The sequence below is a fragment of the Pleuronectes platessa genome, chromosome 2 (genome assembly GCF_947347685.1).
Source record: "Pleuronectes platessa chromosome 2, fPlePla1.1, whole genome shotgun sequence".
Classification (NCBI taxonomy): Eukaryota; Metazoa; Chordata; class Actinopteri; order Pleuronectiformes; family Pleuronectidae; genus Pleuronectes; species Pleuronectes platessa.
The window spans coordinates 3,002,696-3,024,791 of NC_070627.1; the positions used below are offsets into that span (position 1 = coordinate 3,002,696).

Sequence of the window (22,096 nt, forward strand, 5' to 3'; positions counted from 1 at the left end):
CCCAAAGGCCACCAGAATGCAGCGAACAACATGGATACAACGCCAAATTCCAACAATTCCCTGATATTTGAGCCACCAACGTGTGTGGCTGTGTGCGCGGCAAAATGTTGGTCACCCCCGACAAAATCTCACTCCAAGGTTTTTTGAAAAGTTGGCAGCTCTGCAACATGGATAATTCTGATGAACCTGAGGACCTTCTGGACGGGAAGCTCGTGTTCCAAAAAAACAAAGATCGAACATTCAGTAAAACCAAGGTGATATGCACACTCTGCGAGAAGACGTTATCGTTTCACCGTAGCAATACCCGCCTAACCACCGCAACGCGAAGCATGTGTTGATCGGCGAGGGGCGTTCAAGTGGAATGCGCCAAACCAGACTCACTCGCCGGACACATTGTGCAAAAGAAGCGGTCAGCTTTACTGTCAGAGAATTTGAACAAGTTAGTTTGCCTCACCAACTGGCTAAAGACCGAGTAGCTAAGAGGGCCTTTAGAGGCATTAGATTGTATCATGGTGTGGTTAATGGTTGTGTGACAAAAAATATATATAAAATGTCAACCATCCTATGGCTAAGAAGCTCAAATAATTTCTGTTTAATTTAAAAAAAAAAGTTTTATTCAACCACACAATGGCTAAGGAACCCGAATTCTGTTTAGGATGAAGATTATATTAATGTTCCATATGGAAAAGCAATGATAACTGCTGAAGAATTGCTGAGTTGCAGCACAAAAGAAAAGTTAAATGTCATAAATCTTGTTTTCACAAAAATATTCCGAAAAAATCGGTAATGTGATTAATCATGATTAATCCATAGAAACCTGTGATTAATTTGATTAAAAATTTTAATCATTTCACAGCCCTAGTTTTTATACTTTATTATGTTCATAATAAATGTTTTCTTTCACAAATGTTCTTTCATTAATGTTGCTTAAGTGAATTTTGCCAACCGCTACACTGTCAAGAACTCCATAACCTTCACTGCTCATTACATAATCTTTAATAGTTAATATTGGGATTTATAATTGAACTACATCTAAATGAGACTGATCTTAATCAATAAATTGACTATCTTTTCCCTTCCTTTGAAGGTTGGTGCCCCGAGACAACTTTACCCAACTGAAGTTATGATTTAATATAAATATTTTAAATATTAATTTTTTATTTTATTTTGATAACCAAATTTATTGAATGCCTAAAGGCACACCATTCTATGGTATCGCTGTTTAAGGATTATTGCACAACATTTATGGTGCCCCGTGTGAGGTTAATGTGTTTTTCATTTTTGGCCAACGCTAGAAATAGGTGAATTTGGAATTTTCAGTCAAGTCAAAGGTTTGAATTCAATTCCACTAGTCTGCCACCAGAGTAGACATTCAACGCTATTTACAAACAAGTGCATTGTGGTGAAAATAATTTACTGATAAATTAAATGTTTATTAATAATTAACTATTAAGAACAACCATTTTAACTCCTCATAGTGTTAACCTAAAATATTGCTTTTGTTGCTTATAATTCTAGTTGAATGTTCTTTGTTGAAATGTTAAGAATTTCTTTTAACATTTGAATACCAAAAAAGAATGCGAAAATTCCTGTAACTGTTAAATGCTTTTGAATTGAGACATAGCGTGCCACCGGCCCTATGTAACAGAGCTTGTACCTGGCCGTTACTGCCAAGCATATCAGCCAAAGTTGAATAAGGGAACATGAGAAAGATCCACAGTGTGCTTCCAGCACTGTGAATTTATAGAGCCCATAACTGTTACTGACCTGCATATCAGTTAGTGTTATTAAAAGTTTGGTGAACTGTTTTACCCACCATAGTTTTGATTAGGCTAGTGTACGATAGAATCCACACTACAAGGTGTCTGCCATCGCAACACTAAAACCAACCACACTGTTTTTTGATTTATAAACTTAAATCTAATCCTTAAATTTCAGATCCAACAATGGAGAACCCCTGTAGAACAGTTTGTTTCTCCCCTAGCACCAGGCCTGACCCCTGGCTATCCAGAATTCATCAGCAAGTTGAACTTCAATGAGTGTATTAGAGAAATAGATTCTCTACTTAATGACAGTTGTGCTGCACAAACAGCATCAAAGGGTCCATTGTTGAGATGTATGATTCTAAATTTCCACAGGCAAATCAACCTTGCCTGTCAGAACAAAGCAGCCATCGAACAGGAGGTAAATGCCATAAGAGCAAAAAATGCACTTCTCCTCCAGGAGGTTCAGATTGCTAATAAGAAATCTTTACACTATTTGGATGACCTTCACTCAGCAGAATCAGATCTATTTTCACACAAGGAGGAATTGTTAAAACTTAGATTAGACAGAGGCGATCCAGAGCTTGCTCCTCACGGCCATAAAACACAGTTAACCCCTGTACTGTCAGTCAGTATTAAGTTTCATGCAGTTAAATAGGAAAACTGTTTTGTTAGCAACAGCAGCAAACTCAAAAACCTAAATTCTGAACACACTTACATACCACTGCCAACTTTGTAAATATGTTTGGATCGACTACTTTCATTCCACAATAATGTAGTCCATACCACACATGTTAGGAGGACATTAGCAATTTATTACAGAAACAATGATACAGTCATTCAAATTTTCAGATTTTGAAAATTATGACATCCTTCTGCAGTAAAACCTGGAGGTTTAAAATTGTTAAGCCTAACAGATACGACTGAGTACTACATTGAGTAGGATCCAAAAAAATGACCTTATCATTGTACGTGCCTCTGTCTACATCTTATCTTACAATTCACAAATGTCACAATTTAATGTTTTCTCTCTAAACCTAGTGAAGAGCACAGGTTATTCATATTGTACTGTTATTGTAACTCTGAATTATTTGTCTAATTTGAATCTTGCTTAGCTAACTGGATAGTGTACACAGATGCCCAGATAGTAGCGTCCAAATGAACTGACAATTGACTTTTCCAGCTTTGCACTAAACAGGTTCAAGTACGCCATCAGGAACACACATCACTTGTTAAGCATTATTGCACAACACTATTATTAGTCAAACAAAATCTGGATATTTCAAATGTAAGTATAAAAAAACTTAAACAGTTTAATAAATATGAAAATACAAACAGATGCATACATACAGTAATACACAAATATTTAAGATACACAGTGTGTGTTCTCTTATTGATGCTTGATACAACACTTTTACAAATGAAGGTTAAGCTTCCAGAAAGTTATTTAAACTTCTGCTGACTTATTGTGTAAATATTCTACATATTGGTTTTGCCTTTTAAAATTGTGATGCAGTTTTTTTGGTCTTTGCTTGAATATTAAATTCAGTTACAAGAAAGGTTGAAGAGAATTTGTTGATTTTATTTGTTCCATTTTTTTCATTTCACTCTTAATTCTTATGAGGAAGCTACGCCCCTGTCCATTTGTGTGTTGTTTGTTTAAAAGTTTGTTGGTTTGTTTAATCTCCCTCTCTTTTAGTTTAGAGAAGTTTAGAGAAGTTTAGATAATCACGAAACTTAAGGGAGGAATGTGGCATGAGTTTAACAATCTGTTAACACTAGATACGTGCAAATTAAACTGATAACAGATCATGATACTAACACTACAGTTTTCACGTTGTTGCAGATGATTATATTTTTGATTTAGTCGACACATGGACCTGTGGAAAATAACTGAAATTTGATGTTTTAAATCACATTATAGATGTTTAGGATGAACTCTTTGGAAACAGAACACTGGTGAACAAAACCATGAAGTTGTCTGATCTCTAAATACTTTATATTGTACCAGTATTTACATTAGGTCAGATTTGGGAGCCTGGCAGAGCACAATGATCAAACAACCACGCACACGATCAATGACTTTGAAGAGATCTAACATCCCTTATGAATGTGTTTCTCACAGAGCGAACGGCAGAAGTGAAGAAATGGCCACAAGAAAAGGAAAAGACTGTGGGCCTGAAGAAGTTCCCCCGGTGAACGTGTCATCTATCAGATGTCACATTTCTTGTTTTAAGAGCCTAGTTATCTAAATGAACAGAGATTAATCAGACAGAAAACATTACCCTGTTTTGAAATCACAAATTTTTTCAATTTTTTCTGTCTGTGAATTAAAAAAAGTTCAACAAAAAAAGGTTATGCAGACTATTAAGCATGTTTCCAAAAGTGTAATACAGCTAAAATAACCCTTGAATTTAAGCTAAACTTCTCTCTTTTCGTATTATTATTCTGAAGAGTTTCACAATTGAGAAAAAGCAAGTGAAGATCCGACGTCTGATTGCCTGTTCTTGCTGGCGTAGCCTAAAATGAAGCTTCCTGTCACTGAGCGATACGGTGAAGGCAGCCTCTTTTCATTGTGACTTGCACTCGCTCGACTTGAAACCAGAAGCGAGGTTCAGGGTTCAGGGAACAAGACCAGGAAGAAGTGGCAACTGATGAGACAGAAAACATATGTTGAGAACTTACTTCTCTCTTAGAGTCGTGTTGAGAATTGGAATTAAGCTTGGATCAGGCGTCTTGATATCTGCCGGTCGGTCCCCTCTAGGACTGTGCTGTGTGGTCGTGGCAGGAACACGCCCTGACTCCTGGATATGGCAGGTCTCCGTGGTGTCAAGATCCTGCTGCTCTGGGCTGGAATCATTGGTTTGGCCAAATGTAAGTTATCGTCTGAAATTTAATAGTAACGTTGAGTCCTTGCAAGTGTCATGAAAGTATTAAAATCTAGGGTCTTCAGGAGGAATGTTGGAAAACCCTCCGTGCCTGAGCTGCAGACATGAACCTGTCAGTCGAGCAGCTTCTTCTCTCTTTGAAACGTCAGCACTCTAACTGTAAGACAACTGAGGACAGGAATGACAGACATACTGTACCTCACGTCTTTGAGTTTGTGCATCTTCACGTTTCTTCAACTTTCCAAACCTAAGAACACGAAACAGAAAAAGTGCCTGTGTTTGTGTGTATGTGTGTGTGTGGGGGTGTGTGTGTGTGTGTGTGTGTGTCTGTTGGTTTGTATGTTTGGTTGGAGGGGTTGTGGGACAGATATGACATGAGTTTTTTTGGGGGGTGTCTCTGCAAGCTCTTCACTTCAACCCCAGTGGCTGTGTGTTCAGTGTGTGTGTGTGTGTGTGTGTGTGTGTGTTCGTGTGGCATGTGTGTGTGCGTGCGTGTTTGGCAGAGCAGAGCAGATCGATGCAGACTTTGGAATGCTTGTAGAGGAAAAAACTAAATAAAAAGGGGAAGTGCGGTTTTCAAAATGAAGAAGTGCGGTCAGAGATGTTATACACGTTGCACGATCAAAGCAGATTGTGGGAGGAGGGGGAGCTTATCACAGAGAGGAGGGTGGGGGCTGTGGTCTGTGAAGTATGCAAAGCAGGTCAAATACAGAAATATACCTGACGGAGAAAACATGAGGGACCTCAGACATGTAGATGTATTCAGGGACAAGGATCATAGGGCTTTTGGTTAAGAGGTTGACAATGAAACGTAAAAACTTCCTAAAGAGGAAGTTACAGTGGCCCTTTTTTTCTTTCCATGTCTTTGGAAGCCCAGAGAGCCCAACGCACTGCAAATTAAGAAACACAACTTCATCAATTTGAAGGACACAACACAAGTTAAAACAGAAACGCGCTGCAAATAGGGAAAAAATGACACTGGGAAAAAGTGATGAACCTGTCTGTAGGTCAATGCTTTGCGACGTTACTGAAGTCGCCTACTCATCAGTGGTGAGACAGCTTCACAAAGCATTGAACTGTTTCCGGTAAATAAATGAAATGTAAAAATACATGTGGGGTGTGGTAGAAACTAGTCATGGCTTATATGAAAACCATGATCCAAATAAAACAAAAAAATACATGAAAAAAACGATTCAATAAGGAGAGAAGGAGGAGGGGAGAAGGAGAAGGAAGAGTGATGAGGAGAGAAGGAGAAGATGAAGGAGAGAAGGAAAAGGGATGGGGAGAGTCTACTTCTTCTTTACAACAATTTACTATTATTATGATTATTGTCCTTTAGTCTAATTCTTCTTCTTCTTTTGTGTAATTTACTATTATTATTCTTTGGTCTAATTTATTTATTCTTCTTTAGTATAATTAACCATTATTATAATTTTTCTTTAGTCCCATTTACTACTTTTTAAGTCTAATTATTCATCTTTAGTAGAATTAACTATTATTATTATTATTATTATTATTATCTAGTCTAATTTACTTCTTCTTATTCTTAATTCTAATTAACATCTTCTTCTTCAGTCTAATTTACTTTTTTGGTCTAATTCTCCGTCTCCGTCTTTTACTTCTACATTAGTTTATTCTACTTCACCTCCACTTCTTTAATCTAATTCTTCTTCTTCTAATTCTACATTAGTTTATTCTACTTCACCTCCACTTCTTTAATCTAATTCTTCTTCTTCTACTTCTACATTAGTTTATTCTACTTCACCTCTACTTCTTTAATCTAATTCTTCTTCTTCTACTTCTACATTAGTTTATTCTACTTCACCTCCACTTCTTTAATCTAATTCTTCTTCTTCTAATTCTACATTAGTTTATTCTACTTCACCTCCACTTCTTTAATCTAATTCTTCTTCTTCTACTTCTACATTAGTTTATTCTACTTCACCTCTACTTCTTTAATCTAATTCTTCTTCTTCTACTTCTACATTAGTTTATTCTACTTCACCTCCACTTCTTTAATCTAATTCTTCTTCTTCTAATTCTACATTAGTTTATTCTACTTCACCTCCACTTCTTTAATCTAATTCTTCTTCTTCTACTTCTACATTAGTTTATTCTACTTCACCTCTACTTCTTTAATCTAATTCTTCTTCTTCTACTTCTACATTAGTTTATTCTACTTCACCTCTACTTCTTTAATCTAATTCTTCTTCTTCTACTTCTACATTAGTTTATTCTACTTCACCTCCACTTCTTTAATCTAATTCTTCTTCTTCTAATTCTACATTAGTTTATTCTACTTCACCTCCACTTCTTTAATCTAATTCTTCTTCTTCTACTTCTACATTAGTTTATTCTACTTCACCTCTACTTCTTTAATCTAATTCTTCTTCTTCTACTTCTACATTAGTTTATTCTACTTCACCTCCACTTCTTTAATCTAATTCTTCTTCTTCTAATTCTACATTAGTTTATTCTACTTCACCTCCACTTCTTTAATCTAATTCTTCTTCTTCTACTTCTACATTAGTTTATTCTACTTCACCTCTACTTCTTTAATCTAATTCTTCTTCTTCTACTTCTACATTAGTTTATTCTACTTCACCTCTACTTCTTTAATCTAATTCTTCTTCTTCTACTTCTACATTAGTTTATTCTACTTCACCTCCACTTCTTTAATCTAATTCTTCTTCTTCTACTTCTACATTAGTTAGGGCCCGAGCACCGAACAGAGTGAGACAGGGTGAGGCCCTATTGACATTGTAAGGATTATTATTATTATTCAGGCAAATGAACTGGCGTTTTAAGGGCTTTAACATGCAAAAATTCGTAGCCAAATTTGAAGAAAATTTGAAAGTGGTGAAAAATGTATGTATTCTGAAGGAATTTTCAAAGGGCGTGGCAAAATGGCTCACCGTGCCCCCCGAGACCCCCGGTACGTGTTCACATTGACCGATCTTCACGAAAAATCGATACACATGTGTATCATGACCAGACAAACAAAAAAGTCTATAGGTGCAATTTGAGAAACGCAACAGGAAGCCTGCTATTTTGCATTAAGTGGCCATTTTGGCAATTTCCACATTTTTACTTGGAGGTACTTGTACTTTTGTCTGTTTCTTTTGTAACATTGCTAAACGACAGAGCTGCCTTTCCAATTAATATCAATATTAACCTTTTTTCTTCTGAAGTAAATATATCGTTTCGTTAATAGATATCGTGGTTATAGTTGCCAGTGGCTGCGTCAGTTGTCCGGCCATGCGTTCTCTCTTTTTCTGTTTGTGGTTAGTTTGTCACACAGCAGCGAGAAACACACATGGACATTTAGGACACTTTCAGCACTGTCATGTCATAATGTGATTAAGACCAGAGTCTTTTGTTTTTCTTCATATGGCCCTAATTCTCCATTGAAAAAAATACATAAATAATACTTATGATAGTACTGAGACACTTTAAAAAGGCCCAGTGATCCAGAGCAACACATGATCTTCCCTCCTGCAGTCCACACGTCCAGGATGATAACTCGTTTCTCTGTTTGCTAGTGACACCTTTTTGTTCACGACACTTTCCTGCTCAGACTGAACCCAGAACAATCAACCCTATTTTTCCGTGGACGCAGAAGTTTACATATACTTTGCTTTTTACCTCCAAGGAGAAGGCTATGCCCCTGTCAATTTGTGTGTTGGTTTGTTTAAAAGTTTGTTGGTTTGTTTAATCTCTCTCCCTTAAGTTTAGGGAAGGAATGTGGTATGAGTTTAACAATATGTTAACACTAGTTACGTGCAAATTAAACTGATAACAGACCATGATACTAACACTACAGTTTTCACGTTGTGGCAGATGATTGTATTTTTGATATAGTCGACACATGGACCTGTGGAAAATAACTGAAATTTGACGTTTTAAATCACATTATAGATGTTAAGAATGAACTCTTTGGGAACAGGACACTGGTGAACAAAACCATAAAGTTGTCTGATCTCTAAATACTTTATACTGTACCAGTATTCGCACTTAGGTCAGATTTGGCTGTTCATGGTTGTTTTACTTGGACACACACATTAAGCAACATGGAGGTAAAAGAGCCATAAGAGCCTTATGTAAATTGCATGAACATGATGCTGCTTGCCTAAAGGCCGGCACATGCTTCTGCGTTTTCAGAGACACGCAAGGGACACGAAAGCGCAAGAGCCCCCTGCATGCCTGCGTACCCCTTCGTGCGTGCTTGCTTGCGTCGCCCAATTTTTTTAACTATACGACAAAGCTACGCAAGCCTCACGCATGAGACTTCCTGTTCTTGGTGGCGTAGCTTCCTGTCACTGAGCGATAAGGTGAAGGCAGCCTCTTTTCAATGTGACTTGCACTCGCTCGACTTGAAACCAGAAGCGAGGTTCAGGGTTCGGGGAACAAGACCAGGAAGAAGTGGCAACTGATGAGACAGAAAACATATGTTGAGAACTTACTTTTCTCTTAGAGTCCTGTTGAGAATTGGAATTAAGCTTCGATCAGGCGTCTTGAGATCTGCCGGTCGGTCCCCTCTAGGACTGTGCTGTGTGGTCGTGGCAGGAACACGCCCTGACTCCTGGATATGGCAGGTCTCCGTGGTGTCACGATCCTGCTGCTCTGGGCTGGAATCATTGGTTTGGCCAAATGTAAGTTATCGTCTGTAATGTAATAGTAACGTTGAGTCCTTGCACATGTCGTGAAAGTATTAAAATCTAGGGGGTAAAATCTGTAAATGACGTAAAACAAGCGAATGAACTGAACACGATGAGGTCTTATGGTCTTAACTCCTAAATTGACTGTTTTTGAAGTTCGGTTGTTGAGAGTGTCCTCGTCTTCAGGAGGAATGTTGGAAAACCCTCCGTGCCTGAGCTGCAGACATGAACCTGTCAGTCGAGCAGCTTCTTCTCTCTTTGAAACGTCAGCACTCTAACTGTAAAACAACTGAGGACAGGAATGACAGACATACTGTACCTCACGTCTTTGAGTTTGTGCATCTTCACGTTTCTTCAACTTTCCAAACCTAAGAACACGAAATAGAACAAGTGTGTGTGTTTGTGTTGTGAGGAGCCTGAAAGTGACAGGTTCCTGAGCCATAGAAAGTTCTATGATCTGTGAATCGATGAACCTGTCTGTAGGTCAATGATTTGCAACATTACTGAAGTCGGCTACTCGTCAGTGGTGAGACAGCTTCACAAAGCATTGAACTGTTTCCGGTAAATAAATGTAAAAAATACATGTGGGCTGTGGTAGAAACTAGTCATGGTTTACATGAAAACTATATTCCAAATCAAACTAAAAAATACATGAAAATAACATATCAATACAGAACAAATCAAAATCAAATGTTTACACAGCAGAGCATTTCTTTTTATAGCAGGACAATGACACAGAGGAATCCACAGGTTGATCACTTCACCAACTTTAACTCATAAGAAGATGCTGAGCCAGTCTAGTTTGATAAATCAGGAATTATGAATTGTTGCCAAAATCGTCTCTAAAACAACAAGTTAGGCTTTTTCATTGATTTCATTTTACATTCAATCCGTAGAGCACAAATATTACTTTAAATAAAACTTTGCGATGCTATGTTTTTCATTTGTTAAAAACGAGGTAACAGAAATGGTCAATTTGTTATTCTATAAAAGCGAGTGATGTGTCCAAATGGTGTAAGTTAGGGTGACTCTAAGTTTTAGTGCAGGAAGTGATGGTTTGTCTTCTGAGATAGCAAGTGATGCTATTTGCCACATCGTCTTGGCAACCAGGCCCCACAGATGACTTAGCAAGAAAATGGAGGCTTTGCTCTTTTGGCCTGATCGTTACCACCAGAGTTTAATTGAACAAGAGGAAGAAAATGCTTTAATAAAAAGTTCAAATTAAGATTTCTTCAAAAAAAACTAAGATCTGACATATTCTCCACTACATTCAGCTTCACTATTATGACCAACCCAGTCTCATCAGAAAACGTTCAATGGCAACGTTGGTCCACTTGGAACGACGTTACCATCTCACAATCTGGCCTCTCAGATTGTGAGATGGTAACATTTAGTCCTCCCATTGTTTTGCATTGGCGTGTTCTCAGGTCACGTGACTCTCAAGCTCCCGTCTGCGGAGAGGAAAACATGGCGGAGATTCCCTGTTTTTTCAGATAAAAATATAATTTTGTAACTTAGTTTGGGCATAAAAATACATTCTGACACCATTTCTAGCGAGAAATGTGCTCTTTGCTTCCACAGTCTTCAGCCAGTTCGTGCTTATGATAAATATTTTAATAGTTATCACGCATGTTTTTATCGTTGTTTAAATCACAGTCCCTGCGTGGTGTCCTTCAGTGATCGTGAATGTTATTCTTGTTATATAATAGTAATATTTGAGGCTAGATTACATCTCTAATGAGAAGGATCCTGCGAGTCTGTTCATACCGAGGCCGGCCCGAGTGCACGACCGGACCGAGTGCGCGAGCGGACATGACGTGTGGCTGTCGTAAAAACCCTATTTGTAAACAACCAGTCCTTTTAACTCAGCGCTGCGTCATAAACACGGAGCGCTTGGAAGACCACGATGTCATCTTCCTTCTGTCAGGTAAGTAGTTTATTGTTTTTAAAGATCGTTACGATCTAGGTTTACAGTCCGAGTGCGGAGAGAGTCAATCCACACTATGGACGCTGTTCATCAGCTAATACGCCATTGTTAGCCACATGCTTCAGCCCACGGTAGCCTGTGCTACCTGGGAGGTGAATACATGGTTGTTGAAAACCAGTTCAAGACGCTTAGCTCATCATTGAGGGACGCTACAATATAAATATAAACATGAATTTGATTTATGAATGCTTAAGATTAATAAGGAGTGTATTTGTCTACCATTACTCCACAATATCAGATCAATTTGGTTTAATGTATAGTATGCAATATGACAATGTTTTCATGTTATGGAGTTGCGATTCATTTTATAAAACAATTGCTATGTTCTGTTTTTTAATCAAGGAGGATCAAAGTGAAGCTACAGGAGTTTCATTAACGTCAACAACTTGGACCGAACGGTTTGTTTGCTTGATGAAGAGCAGGAAGGGCAGCCTGGAGAGAAAGAGAAGCCGGGTTGAGCCCACTACCATCATCCATGTACCACAAGGAAGATAAGGGAGAGAAATGATCCTACCATTAAAGAGGTACTTTTAAGTTATATACCAGAAAAACCATTTTATATAATTTGCCAAATATATATTTTTATTAAATCCCCAAAGTACGCTTGCTGAAATACAAGTTAATATCACACTGAAAGAACTTTGATCAATCATGCTTCCCTGCTGTGATTGTTTAACTGGGAAAACAACTTTTTCCACAGGAAGGCAAGTCAATTTAAGGAATACATGTGCAAAGTTTTCCTCTGTTATGTATAATGATGACCCCCATCAAACATAATGTTAGCAATATTTACACCTTTTAATTTATACTGTTTATTTCTGTCTACATGTGTGAATTTGCCTTCATTAGTTTCAGAAAAGAGCGATGATGTTTCAGTCAGTGGGCGGCAGCACGAGACTCCGCAAACTAGTCTGTAAGCAAAGCAGACGAAGGCATCGAGGTTGCTGCCTGCCATCATTGTTATTTTGCTTAAGGGACTGAATATGTTTCATGCAGAAATATTAGCATTTCCCTTATATCTACCAAAACTGCTTGTTTCACACACTGCAGTTTTGTTTTGATCCGATGTGGTGTGCAAATACAACCGTATCTGCAATGGGTTGTGGGGCATTAACATTTGTAACTCTAATTTTGTTTTGACAGACTGTGAAAAGAACGTTGAGAACATCACCACTCTACAGGAAGACACAGTCCAGTATTGGGTGTCAGAAGTTCAGTAGTGAACGACAGGTACTGTGGGAAAATGTGTGTCATTGTTGTACAATGTCCTTTGACTCTGTTTAAACAAGGTTAACACAAAAAGGTTTGATTGTAAACTGATATCGGTACGAATTCATGTTATTCTCCTCTTCAAAAGAAACAAACAATCAAAATTACCTGCAGAAAGCCCTTGATGGACGCTTCAGCTGCATCGTCAGACTGGCCAGACAGCAGGATGCCAACTTTAATGCCAATTTATTTGTGTAACATTCTGTGACCAAACGTATAGATAACTTTTTGTAGATTGTAAAAATAGATAACCCATTTATTACAAAAAAACTACACTAGAATTACCGCACTGCGTTGTATGACTCCGCTAACCAGTGCAGTGTCTGTCTACATATTTCTACATATTTTCTCTCATATAAATGACACTGTATCTCTTGACAACTGAAACCATAAGATGAGGTCAGTGTGGCCTTGACCTTTTTACTTTAAGACAAATACAAAGTTAGACAATCCGAAAACATGCAGTTATGCCTCCGGCGACTCGCTATTGCAGAGGCATTAAAACCGTAGTGTAGTAGATTGGATTTTATTGGTGTTACATTGGACATCTTGTATGGGTACACCAAAAAATATATTTGGTTTCACATTCTAGATGGCAATAAGCAGAGTCATCAACTCAGGAAAAATATTTCTGTAGAAAAGAAAGCCCTGTATGTGTGTATGTATACATACACACAAACGCACTATTGAGACGTTTTGTTTTTTATCATATATTCTCAGGCAGTACTGATGCATTTACTGAGAGGGGACGTGAGGGCCTACTCTGCGTGCTCAGAGTTCAAGCCCAGCAGGCTGCAGCGGGCCTGACATATTCTGGAACAGCAGCACAGTCTTTGGATGACTCCTCTGAAGATGAAAACATGGCGAGGTACTTCTCCACTGATGAAGAACTGTGAGGGCTGTGATTAGCTACACTCTCTTGCTACAAGGCTACTCTTGCTACTCCCTGGCAGCCTTAGGAAGGCATTAGCTTGCTGTTGGGTAGCTGTTAGCTTCAGCATTTTTAGTGTTTAGCGGCCTGTGTGACGTTTATGTTTAAAACCAAAAAATCAGAGGGAACCATCTTCATAATTTAACACTATGGTTTGTTTGTGTGTCCTTCAGTTCTTCTCAAGAGAAGCAGTACAGGTGTGCCTCAGCTCCACGGTCCCTCCTGCAGCCTCCGCTCCTGATGCTAACCTCATGTCTCCATCACACCAAGCAGCAGACCTGGATTGACAGACCTTTCTCCAGAGCTGCCCCCTCCCTCTGAAACCCCCCTCTCCAAAACACTATTTGTGTAGTTTTTAAAGTATTTTTTGCATGAGAATTGTTGATCATATCATTTCCAGCAGATGCCTTAATGTAATGTTTGTGCACAATAAATGACATTGATCATAACATAATGGTATTTCCTTGCACTTCTACACCATGATATTGGCAGATAAGATGCTGATTACATTAAAGCAGTGAATGTTCTGCTTTAAGCAACATAAACAAACAATGATCCAATGGATCTGAAGTAGAATGGGCACATTACATTCTGTAGAGAATGCCTCAGTTATGGAAGTCAGAAAATAACTTTCTTTATCTGAGGTTCCAGTCATTTATAGTCACAGCAAAGCACACAGGTCTGGTTGTCTAAGTGGCTCCCATATCATATTGTTTAAGATGTGTAACATCAAGTTTGTGTTTCAGTGCAAAATTAGTCATTAGTCAAGAGTTCACCCTCTTGTTTACATTAAAATTAGGTGACCCAGATGTTTCACAATGCATCTGATAAGGTCTTATGAGAAATATTTTTAACATTAAAGAAATCAACACAGAGGATAGCAATAGATGTTTGACTTTAATCAGTAGCTGGTAATCGGCAGCCTGACTTATTCAAACACATTAATACTACAATGAATGAGGCAGGGGTTATCTATCAGAAATCAACTATATCGTCACGTTATGTTTCTCTTGAGCACATGGAAATTACCTTCAGCTTCCACTTACTGTCACCTGAACCATACTGTTATTTCTGTATCTACAGTGACTTTTAGGAAAACATATACTAGAGGGCAATGTATAAACATTAATACATCTTATTTATATAGAGCTTTTCAAGTAGTGCAAGTACTAAACTGAGGGAAAGTTAATACAAACAATATATATATATCTTATTTCCATATGCCAGGACAGCCTCACACTTGGATGTAAACCAATTTTAGAACACATTTCCTTATACTGGAGATCTTTTAAATTAATGTCCCAGAAATTATTTCTGATGGAAAACCCTTGCCTTATTCATTGTAGTATTAATGTGTTTGAATAAGTCAGGCCGCTGATTAAAGTCAAACATCTATTGCTATCCTCTGTGTTGATTTCTTTAATGTTAAAAATATTTCTCATAAGACCTTATCAGATGCATTGTGAAACATCTGGGTCACCTAATTTTAATGTAAACAAGAGGGTGAACTCTTGACTAATGACTAATTTTGCACTGAAACACAAACTTGATGTTACACATCTTAAACAATATGATATGGGAGCCACTTAGACAACCAGACCTGTGTGCTTTGCTGTGACTATAAATGACTGGAACCTCAGATAAAGAAAGTTATTTTCTGACTTCCATAACTGAGGCATTCTCTACAGAATGTAATGTGCCCATTCTACTTCAGATCCATTGGATCATTGTTTGTTTATGTTGCTTAAAGCAGAACATTCACTGCTTTAATGTAATCAGCATCTTATCTGCCAATATCATGGTGTAGAAGTGCAAGGAAATACCATTATGTTATGATCAATGTCATTTATTGTGCACAAACATTACATTAAGGCATCTGCTGGAAATGATATGATCAACAATTCTCATGCAAAAAATACTTTAAAAACTACACAAATAGTGTTTTGGAGAGGGGGGTTTCAGAGGGAGGGGGCAGCTCTGGAGAAAGGTCTGTCAATCCAGGTCTGCTGCTTGGTGTGATGGAGACATGAGGTTAGCATCAGGAGCGGAGGCTGCAGGAGGGACCGTGGAGCTGAGGCACACCTGTACTGCTTCTCTTGAGAAGAACTGAAGGACACAAACAAACCATAGTGTTAAATTATGAAGATGGTTCCCTCTGATTTTTTTTTTAAACATAAACGTCAGACAGGCCACTAATACTAAAAATGCTGAAGCTAACAGCTACCCAACAGCAAGCTAATGCCTTCCTAAGGCTGCCAGGGAGTAGCATGAGTAGCCTTGTAGCAAGAGAGTGTAGCTAATCACAGCCCTCACAGTTCTTCATCAGTGGAGAAGTACCTCGCCATGTTTTCATCTTCAGAGGAGTCATCCAAAGACTGTGCTGCTGTTCCAGAATATGTCAGGCCCGCTGCAGCCTGCTGGGCTTGAACTCTGAGCACGCAGAGTAGGCCCTCACGTCCCCTCTCAGTAAATGCATCAGTACTGCCTGAGAATATATGATAAAAAACAAAACGTCTCAATAGTGCGTTTGTGTGTATGTATACATACACACATACAAGGCTTTCTTTTCTACAGAAATATTTTTCCTGAGTTGATGACTCTGCTTATTGCCATCTAGAATGTGAAACCAAATATATTTTTTGGTGTACCCATACAAGATGTCCAATGTAACACCAATAAAATCCAATCTACTACACTACGGTTTTAATGCCTCTGCAATAGCGAGTCGCCGGAGGCATAACTGCATGTTTTCGGATTGTCTAACTTTGTATTTGTCTTAAAGTAAAAAGGTCAAGGCCACACTGACCTCATCTTATGGTTTCAGTTGTCAAGAGATACAGTGTCATTTATATGAGAGAAAATATGTAGAAATATGTAGACGTACACTGCACTGGTTAGCGGAGTCATACAACGCAGTGCGGTAATTCTAGTGTAGTTTTTTTGTAATAAATGGGTTATCTATTTTTACAATCTACAAAAAGTTATTTATACGTTTGGTCACAGAATGTTACACAAATAAATTGGCATTAAAGTTGGCATCCTGCTGTCTGGCCAGTCTGACGATGCTCCTGAAGCGTCCATCAAGGGCTTTCTGCAGGTAATTTGGATTGTTTGTTTCTTTTGAAGAGGAGAATAACATGAATTCGTACCGATATCAGTTTACAATCAAACCTTTTTGTGTTAACCTTGTTTAAACAGAGTCAAAGGACATTGTACAACAATGACACACATTTTTCCACAGTACCTGTCGTTCACTACTGAACTTCTGACACCCATTACTGGACTGTGTCTTCCTGTAGAGTGGTGATGTTCTCAACGTTCTTTTCACAGTCTGTCAAAACAAAATTAGAGTTACAAATGTTAATGCCCCACAACCCATTGCAGATACGATTGTATTTGCACACCACATCGGATCAAAACAAAACTGCAGTCTGTGAAACAAGCAGTTTTGGTAGATATAAGGGAAATGCTAATATTTCTGCATGAAACATATTCAGTCCCTTAAGCAAAATAACAATGATGGCAGGCCGCAACCTCGATGCCTTCGTCTACTTTGCTTACAGACTAGTTTGCGGAGTCTCGTGCTGCCGCCCACTGACCGAAACATCATCGCTCTTTTCTGAAACTAATGAAGGCAAATTCACACATGTAGACAGAAATAAACAGTATAAATTAAAAGGTGTAAAGATTGCTAACATTATGTTTGATGGGGGTCATCATTATACATAACAGAGGAAAACTTTGCACATGTATTCCTTAAATTTACTTGCCTTCCTGTGGAAAAAGTTGTTTTCCCAGTTAAACAATCACAGCAGGGAAGCATGATTGATCAAAATTCTTTCAGTGTGATATTAACTTGTATTTCAGCAAGCGTACTTTGGGGATTTAATAAAAATGTATATTTGGCAAATTATATAAAATGGTTTTTCTGGTATATAACTTAAAAGTACCTCTTTAATGGTAGGATCATTTCTCTCCCTTATCTTCCTTGTGGTACATGGATGATGGTAGTGGGCTCAACCCGGCTTCTCTTTCTCTCCAGGCTGCCCTTCCTGCTCTTCATCAAGCAAACAAACTGTTCGGTCCAAGTTGTTGACGTTAATGAAACTCCTGTAGCTTCACTTTGATCCTCCTTGATTAAAAAACAGAACATAGCAATTGTTTTATAAAATGAATCGCAACTCCATAACATGAAAACATTGTCATATTGCATACTATACATTAAACCAAATTGATCTGATATTGTGGAGTAATGGTAGACAAATACACTCCTTATTAATCTTAAGCATTCATAAATAAAATTCATGTTTATATTTATATTGTAGCGTCCCTCAATGATGAGCTAAGCGTCTTGAACTGGTTTTCAACAACCATGTATTCACCTCCCAGGTAGCACAGGCTACCGTGGGCTGAAGCATGTGGCTAACAATGGCGTATTAGCTGATGAACAGCGTCCATAGTGTGGATTGACGGACTCTCTCCGCACTCGGACTGTAAACCTAGATCGTAACGATCTTTAAAAACAATAAACTACTTACCTGACAGAAGGAAGATGACATCGTGGTCTTCCAAGCGCTCCGTGTTTATGACGCAGCGCTGAGTTAAAGGACTGGTTGTTTACATATAGGGTTTTTACGACAGCCACACGTCATGTCCGCTCGCGCACTCGGTCCGGTCGCGCACTCGGGCCGGCCTCGGTATGAACAGACTCGCAGGATCCTTCTCATTAGAGATGTAATCTAGCCTCAAATATTACTATTATATAACATGAATAACATTCACGATCACTGAAGGACACCACGCAGGGACTGTGATTTAAACACCACGCTGCGCCATGGTGGCATGGCAACCGTCATAGCAACGATAAAAACATGCGTGATAACTATTAAAATATTTATCATAAGCACGAACTGGCTGAAGACTGTGGAAGCAAAGAGCACATTTCTCGCTAGAAATGGTGTCAGAATGTATTTTTATGCCCAAACTAAGTTACAAAATTATATTTTTATCTGAAAAAACAAGGAATCTCCGCCATATTTTCCTCTCCGCAGACGGGAGCTTGAGAGTCACGTGACCTGAGAACACGCCAATGCAAAACAATGGGAGGACTAAATGTTACCATCTTACAATCTGAGAGGCCAGATTGTGTGATGGTAACGTCGTTCCAAGTGGACCAACGTTGCCATTGAACGTTTTCTGATGAGACTGGGTTGTTATGACAAATAGAAAAACTGCATCGCAAATGTTGACACAATATTTCTCTACTGTGATTCCAGGTCAAAGTCCCACTGTACCAGGTGAGTGAGAAAACCCAATTTAATGTATAAAATTAATTTAGTTGTTTTCCGTTTTTCTCTAGAAATCAAGAAACGCTTTTTTAACAAATTCTGTGAACAGAATTGAATTAGAAACAACACAAATGCTGAAGCCCCAACAAGTATGTAGAAGCCACAATACAAACATAAAAGCCACAACATGGATGTAGAAGCCAAAACACGTATGTAGAAGCCACAACACAAACATAAAAGCCACAACATGAATGTAGAAGCCACAACACGTAAGAAAAAGTCACAACACAAATATAAAAGCAACAACACGAATATAGAAGCCACAACACAAATAAAGAAGTCATAACAAAAATGTAGAAGCTTAAACATTTGTTGACAAGGAAATGAGCAGTGACTGAAAGTGGTCAAGTCACTGTTGTGTGGTTAAAACGAGAAGTCGTCTGTAAAAAAAATTGACTGCTACAAATGAGATGCTTGGCTATTTGAGGTGTTAGGCACCAGGTGCTTGGAGCCTCCAAACAGGAAGAACACATCTGTACCATCACATCTCAAATAGACAAGACTCTAAAATTCAAGCAGCAACACTTTCAGCAGGTTTGTGTTATTCGTTCAAACGCTTGTCTGACACATCCCAGCCACCGTAGTTAAGCATCGTATCAGGTAAGACTGTTGGCAGTCAAGTGAAGGTGACCTCCATCGTGCTCTCCTTCCTGCAGACAATGCTCCCACTGCCTCACCTACAACCAGCGACACGAAAGTCCCTTCCTCCCTGACCTCAACTGAAGACTACTGGCTCAACACCACAGTGGATAACACCACCCCAGGTTGGAATTTTCTCTTTCAACACATGAGAGTGTGATGAAAATATGTATTAATGTGAGTTCAGACAGCAGACAGTGACAGCAGCACTTGTTACTGTGAGTAGTATCTGTTCCAAGTGACTCAGAGATTGAAGACATTTTGTCATAGTTACAACTGATTACTCCACAGATGTTGCTTGATCATGTAGTGATGATTTGTTTTTCTCTTTTCTCCTTGAAGTGCGTCGCCCTACAGCTCCGCCGCTAGAGTGTGAGTATCAGCTCATGAAATCATATATTCTCTAGAACAGGAGTCTTCAACGATTTTCAGGCCAAGGACCCCCAAACTGGGGAGAGATGGAACAGGGACCCCCTATTATATATTGTATAAAATTGTGTTTTATATTAAACTGGGCCTAGTGCCATATATAGACATAGCTACCCTGTTATTGTGCATTCAATACTAAGCTATTCAAATATTACAATATATTATCATATATTCATGTTTTTGATTTAAACATTGCAAGGTGCAAAGTACAGGGTGGCCATGCCACTATCATTTATAAGCATACATCTCACATACAAAACTGAGCTATTAAAATAATTCACAGATTCATTTTTAATGTTCATATTTTTTTTTTTTATCTATATTGTATGTAAAGCATTTTTATGTGAATTTCTAGAAAACAGTGATTCATAATTTATCAAAAATACTAATGATAAAAAGTCAAATGTAACCTCCTTGGTAGAGGTGATCATATTGTTATTATCTGGTGTCTGTGTTTTTCTATGACTCGTTTTATTTTAATTCTCTTGATTTTGTCTGCAGGTAATTACACTGTAAAACCCATCAAGTTTGGCCTCCAGATTGACATCACAAGCTCTGCAGTTAACCCTGTTCCTACCTCCATAATGATTCATGAAGAAGGGAAACCACAGACTGCAGCAAGATCCTCAGCTCCTCATTCCAATCGAAGTTCATCCCATGAAATCAAACAGCTGAAGCCCTGCACTAAATATGAGCTCAATGTGACACTTGAGGATGAAGACCGACCAACGCCCTGCGAACGCATGACTGTAAATGATCCCATGACAGATCCAATAAGTGAGTTAGAAGAATTTATGTTGGTTAAATTAATGTTTCAAGTTAAAAGATAGTACTGTCAAACAAGCAGCTATTTGTTAATCCCTTGTGTATTTCAGGTGAACATGACATTGAAGATGCCAACTGCTACTTTACTGTGTGTTACCAATCTGGATGGGACATCAGCTCTTTACAAACGACCCCAGATATGATCCCAGATCTGCAATGTGGCAACAACACCATCTGTTTCAAACCTGGTTCTGATGACATTTGCTCTAATATGACTTTCACCTTCACCTCCTGCACCAACACTTCCTTTCAGTTCGACAGAAACATCACCCTCGGTATGAATAACAGTTTGTACTGTTATTTTGAAATGCATGTCCTTTAGAACTTATTTCCTCATGTTTTATGTCTGCTCTTCTTTTTCCACAGATTTTTTTTATGTCAAAAATATAAATCAAACTGCTCCAACACAATTTCCTGTAGAATTTGAAACAAATATTGTCTGAGCTCCTTGATGAACACATCAAACATTGGTTTCCTACAAGTGAATTTACATGAATGAATATGGAATTTATCCCATTATAATTATTATATGATAGTATAATAAGATTAATAACGTAATCAATGTGTCTTAAATTTTCCACTCATTGTCATTGTCATTGTCCTTTCACGAGCTACGAGTGTATCGGTCTCATCAAGGACAAGAACAATGTCAACGTATTCAACACAACGGAAGTTGAAGTCCTGATCGACTGTGGTATGTAGACGCTCACTGGACGACAGCTTTTGTACTCAGACACTGAGGAGGGAATGACTGTGATGTCAGTACTCAGGTCTGTGGTCCACATGTCTAACTTGTCCCAGCAGATCTTGAAATAGACTTCACCAATACCAGTACCACCAACACATCCTCTCAGCAGACTTGGACCACGACCAGTAACAGATGTAAAGACGTGATTCAGAAAAATCATCGAAAATCATTTCAAACGTGAGTTGTCTGACTGAAATAGTTGAAGCTTGCAGGGCTGCATATATGATATGAACTGATTAGTGAAAAATTATCTTACTTAATGGGAAACTTGACACCCCCCCCCCCCCCCAAAAAAAAAAGCAGAAAACAAAGTGCTGTTTTATGTAGCTATAATTTTGTATCTATTATCTTGAACATAAACTAACAACTTGTGAAACTGTGTCACAGTGTTAAATCAGACTTCAGTAGGAACCTGCTACATTACTGATCTGCAGCCCTACACGGTCTACACCTGCTGGGTCCAACCCTCCAACGACTTGGAAGTCAGGAAGCCTTTTCCTGTTAAACAGAAAACTAAGATTGGAGGTCAGTGACAAACAGAATGAAACCAGTTGAACTTTTTGTAGCACAACTAGATCGGCACTCAGTGGAACTTATATCTGACCAACAGA

General features: G+C 38.4%; 1 protein-coding gene and 2 long non-coding RNA genes across 5 annotated transcripts in view; 2 read left to right on the forward strand and 1 right to left on the reverse strand.

The window, feature by feature from the left end:
* The window catches only part of LOC128449458 (receptor-type tyrosine-protein phosphatase C), a 101,730-nt gene that overhangs the window by 27,668 nt on the left and 51,966 nt on the right, over nucleotides 1–22,096 (forward strand). Inside the window, exons 1-5 of one of the 3 annotated variants that reach the window (XM_053432670.1) lie at nucleotides 9,017–9,303; nucleotides 19,501–19,608; nucleotides 19,826–19,855; nucleotides 20,414–20,689; nucleotides 20,788–21,012. The exons of the other annotated variants lie outside the window; for them this stretch is intronic. Coding sequence (XP_053288645.1) covers nucleotides 9,240–9,303; nucleotides 19,501–19,608; nucleotides 19,826–19,855; nucleotides 20,414–20,689; nucleotides 20,788–21,012 — 703 coding nt within the window. The 5' untranslated portion in view covers nucleotides 9,017–9,239. Of the gene's footprint in view, nucleotides 1–9,016; nucleotides 9,304–19,500; nucleotides 19,609–19,825; nucleotides 19,856–20,413; nucleotides 20,690–20,787; nucleotides 21,013–22,096 lie in introns of those variants that run through there. 3 annotated transcript variants of the gene reach the window in all.
* On the reverse strand, nucleotides 16,547–18,178 carry LOC128449599 (uncharacterized). The gene is made up of 3 exons (XR_008339889.1): nucleotides 17,447–18,178; nucleotides 16,741–16,827; nucleotides 16,547–16,613 (listed from the first exon to the last, which is right to left on the reverse strand). It is a non-coding gene; the product is annotated as an uncharacterized LOC128449599 (long non-coding RNA).
* On the forward strand, nucleotides 21,336–21,974 carry LOC128449612 (uncharacterized). Its single transcript, XR_008339891.1, has 3 exons — nucleotides 21,336–21,431; nucleotides 21,542–21,662; nucleotides 21,873–21,974. It is a non-coding gene; the product is annotated as an uncharacterized LOC128449612 (long non-coding RNA).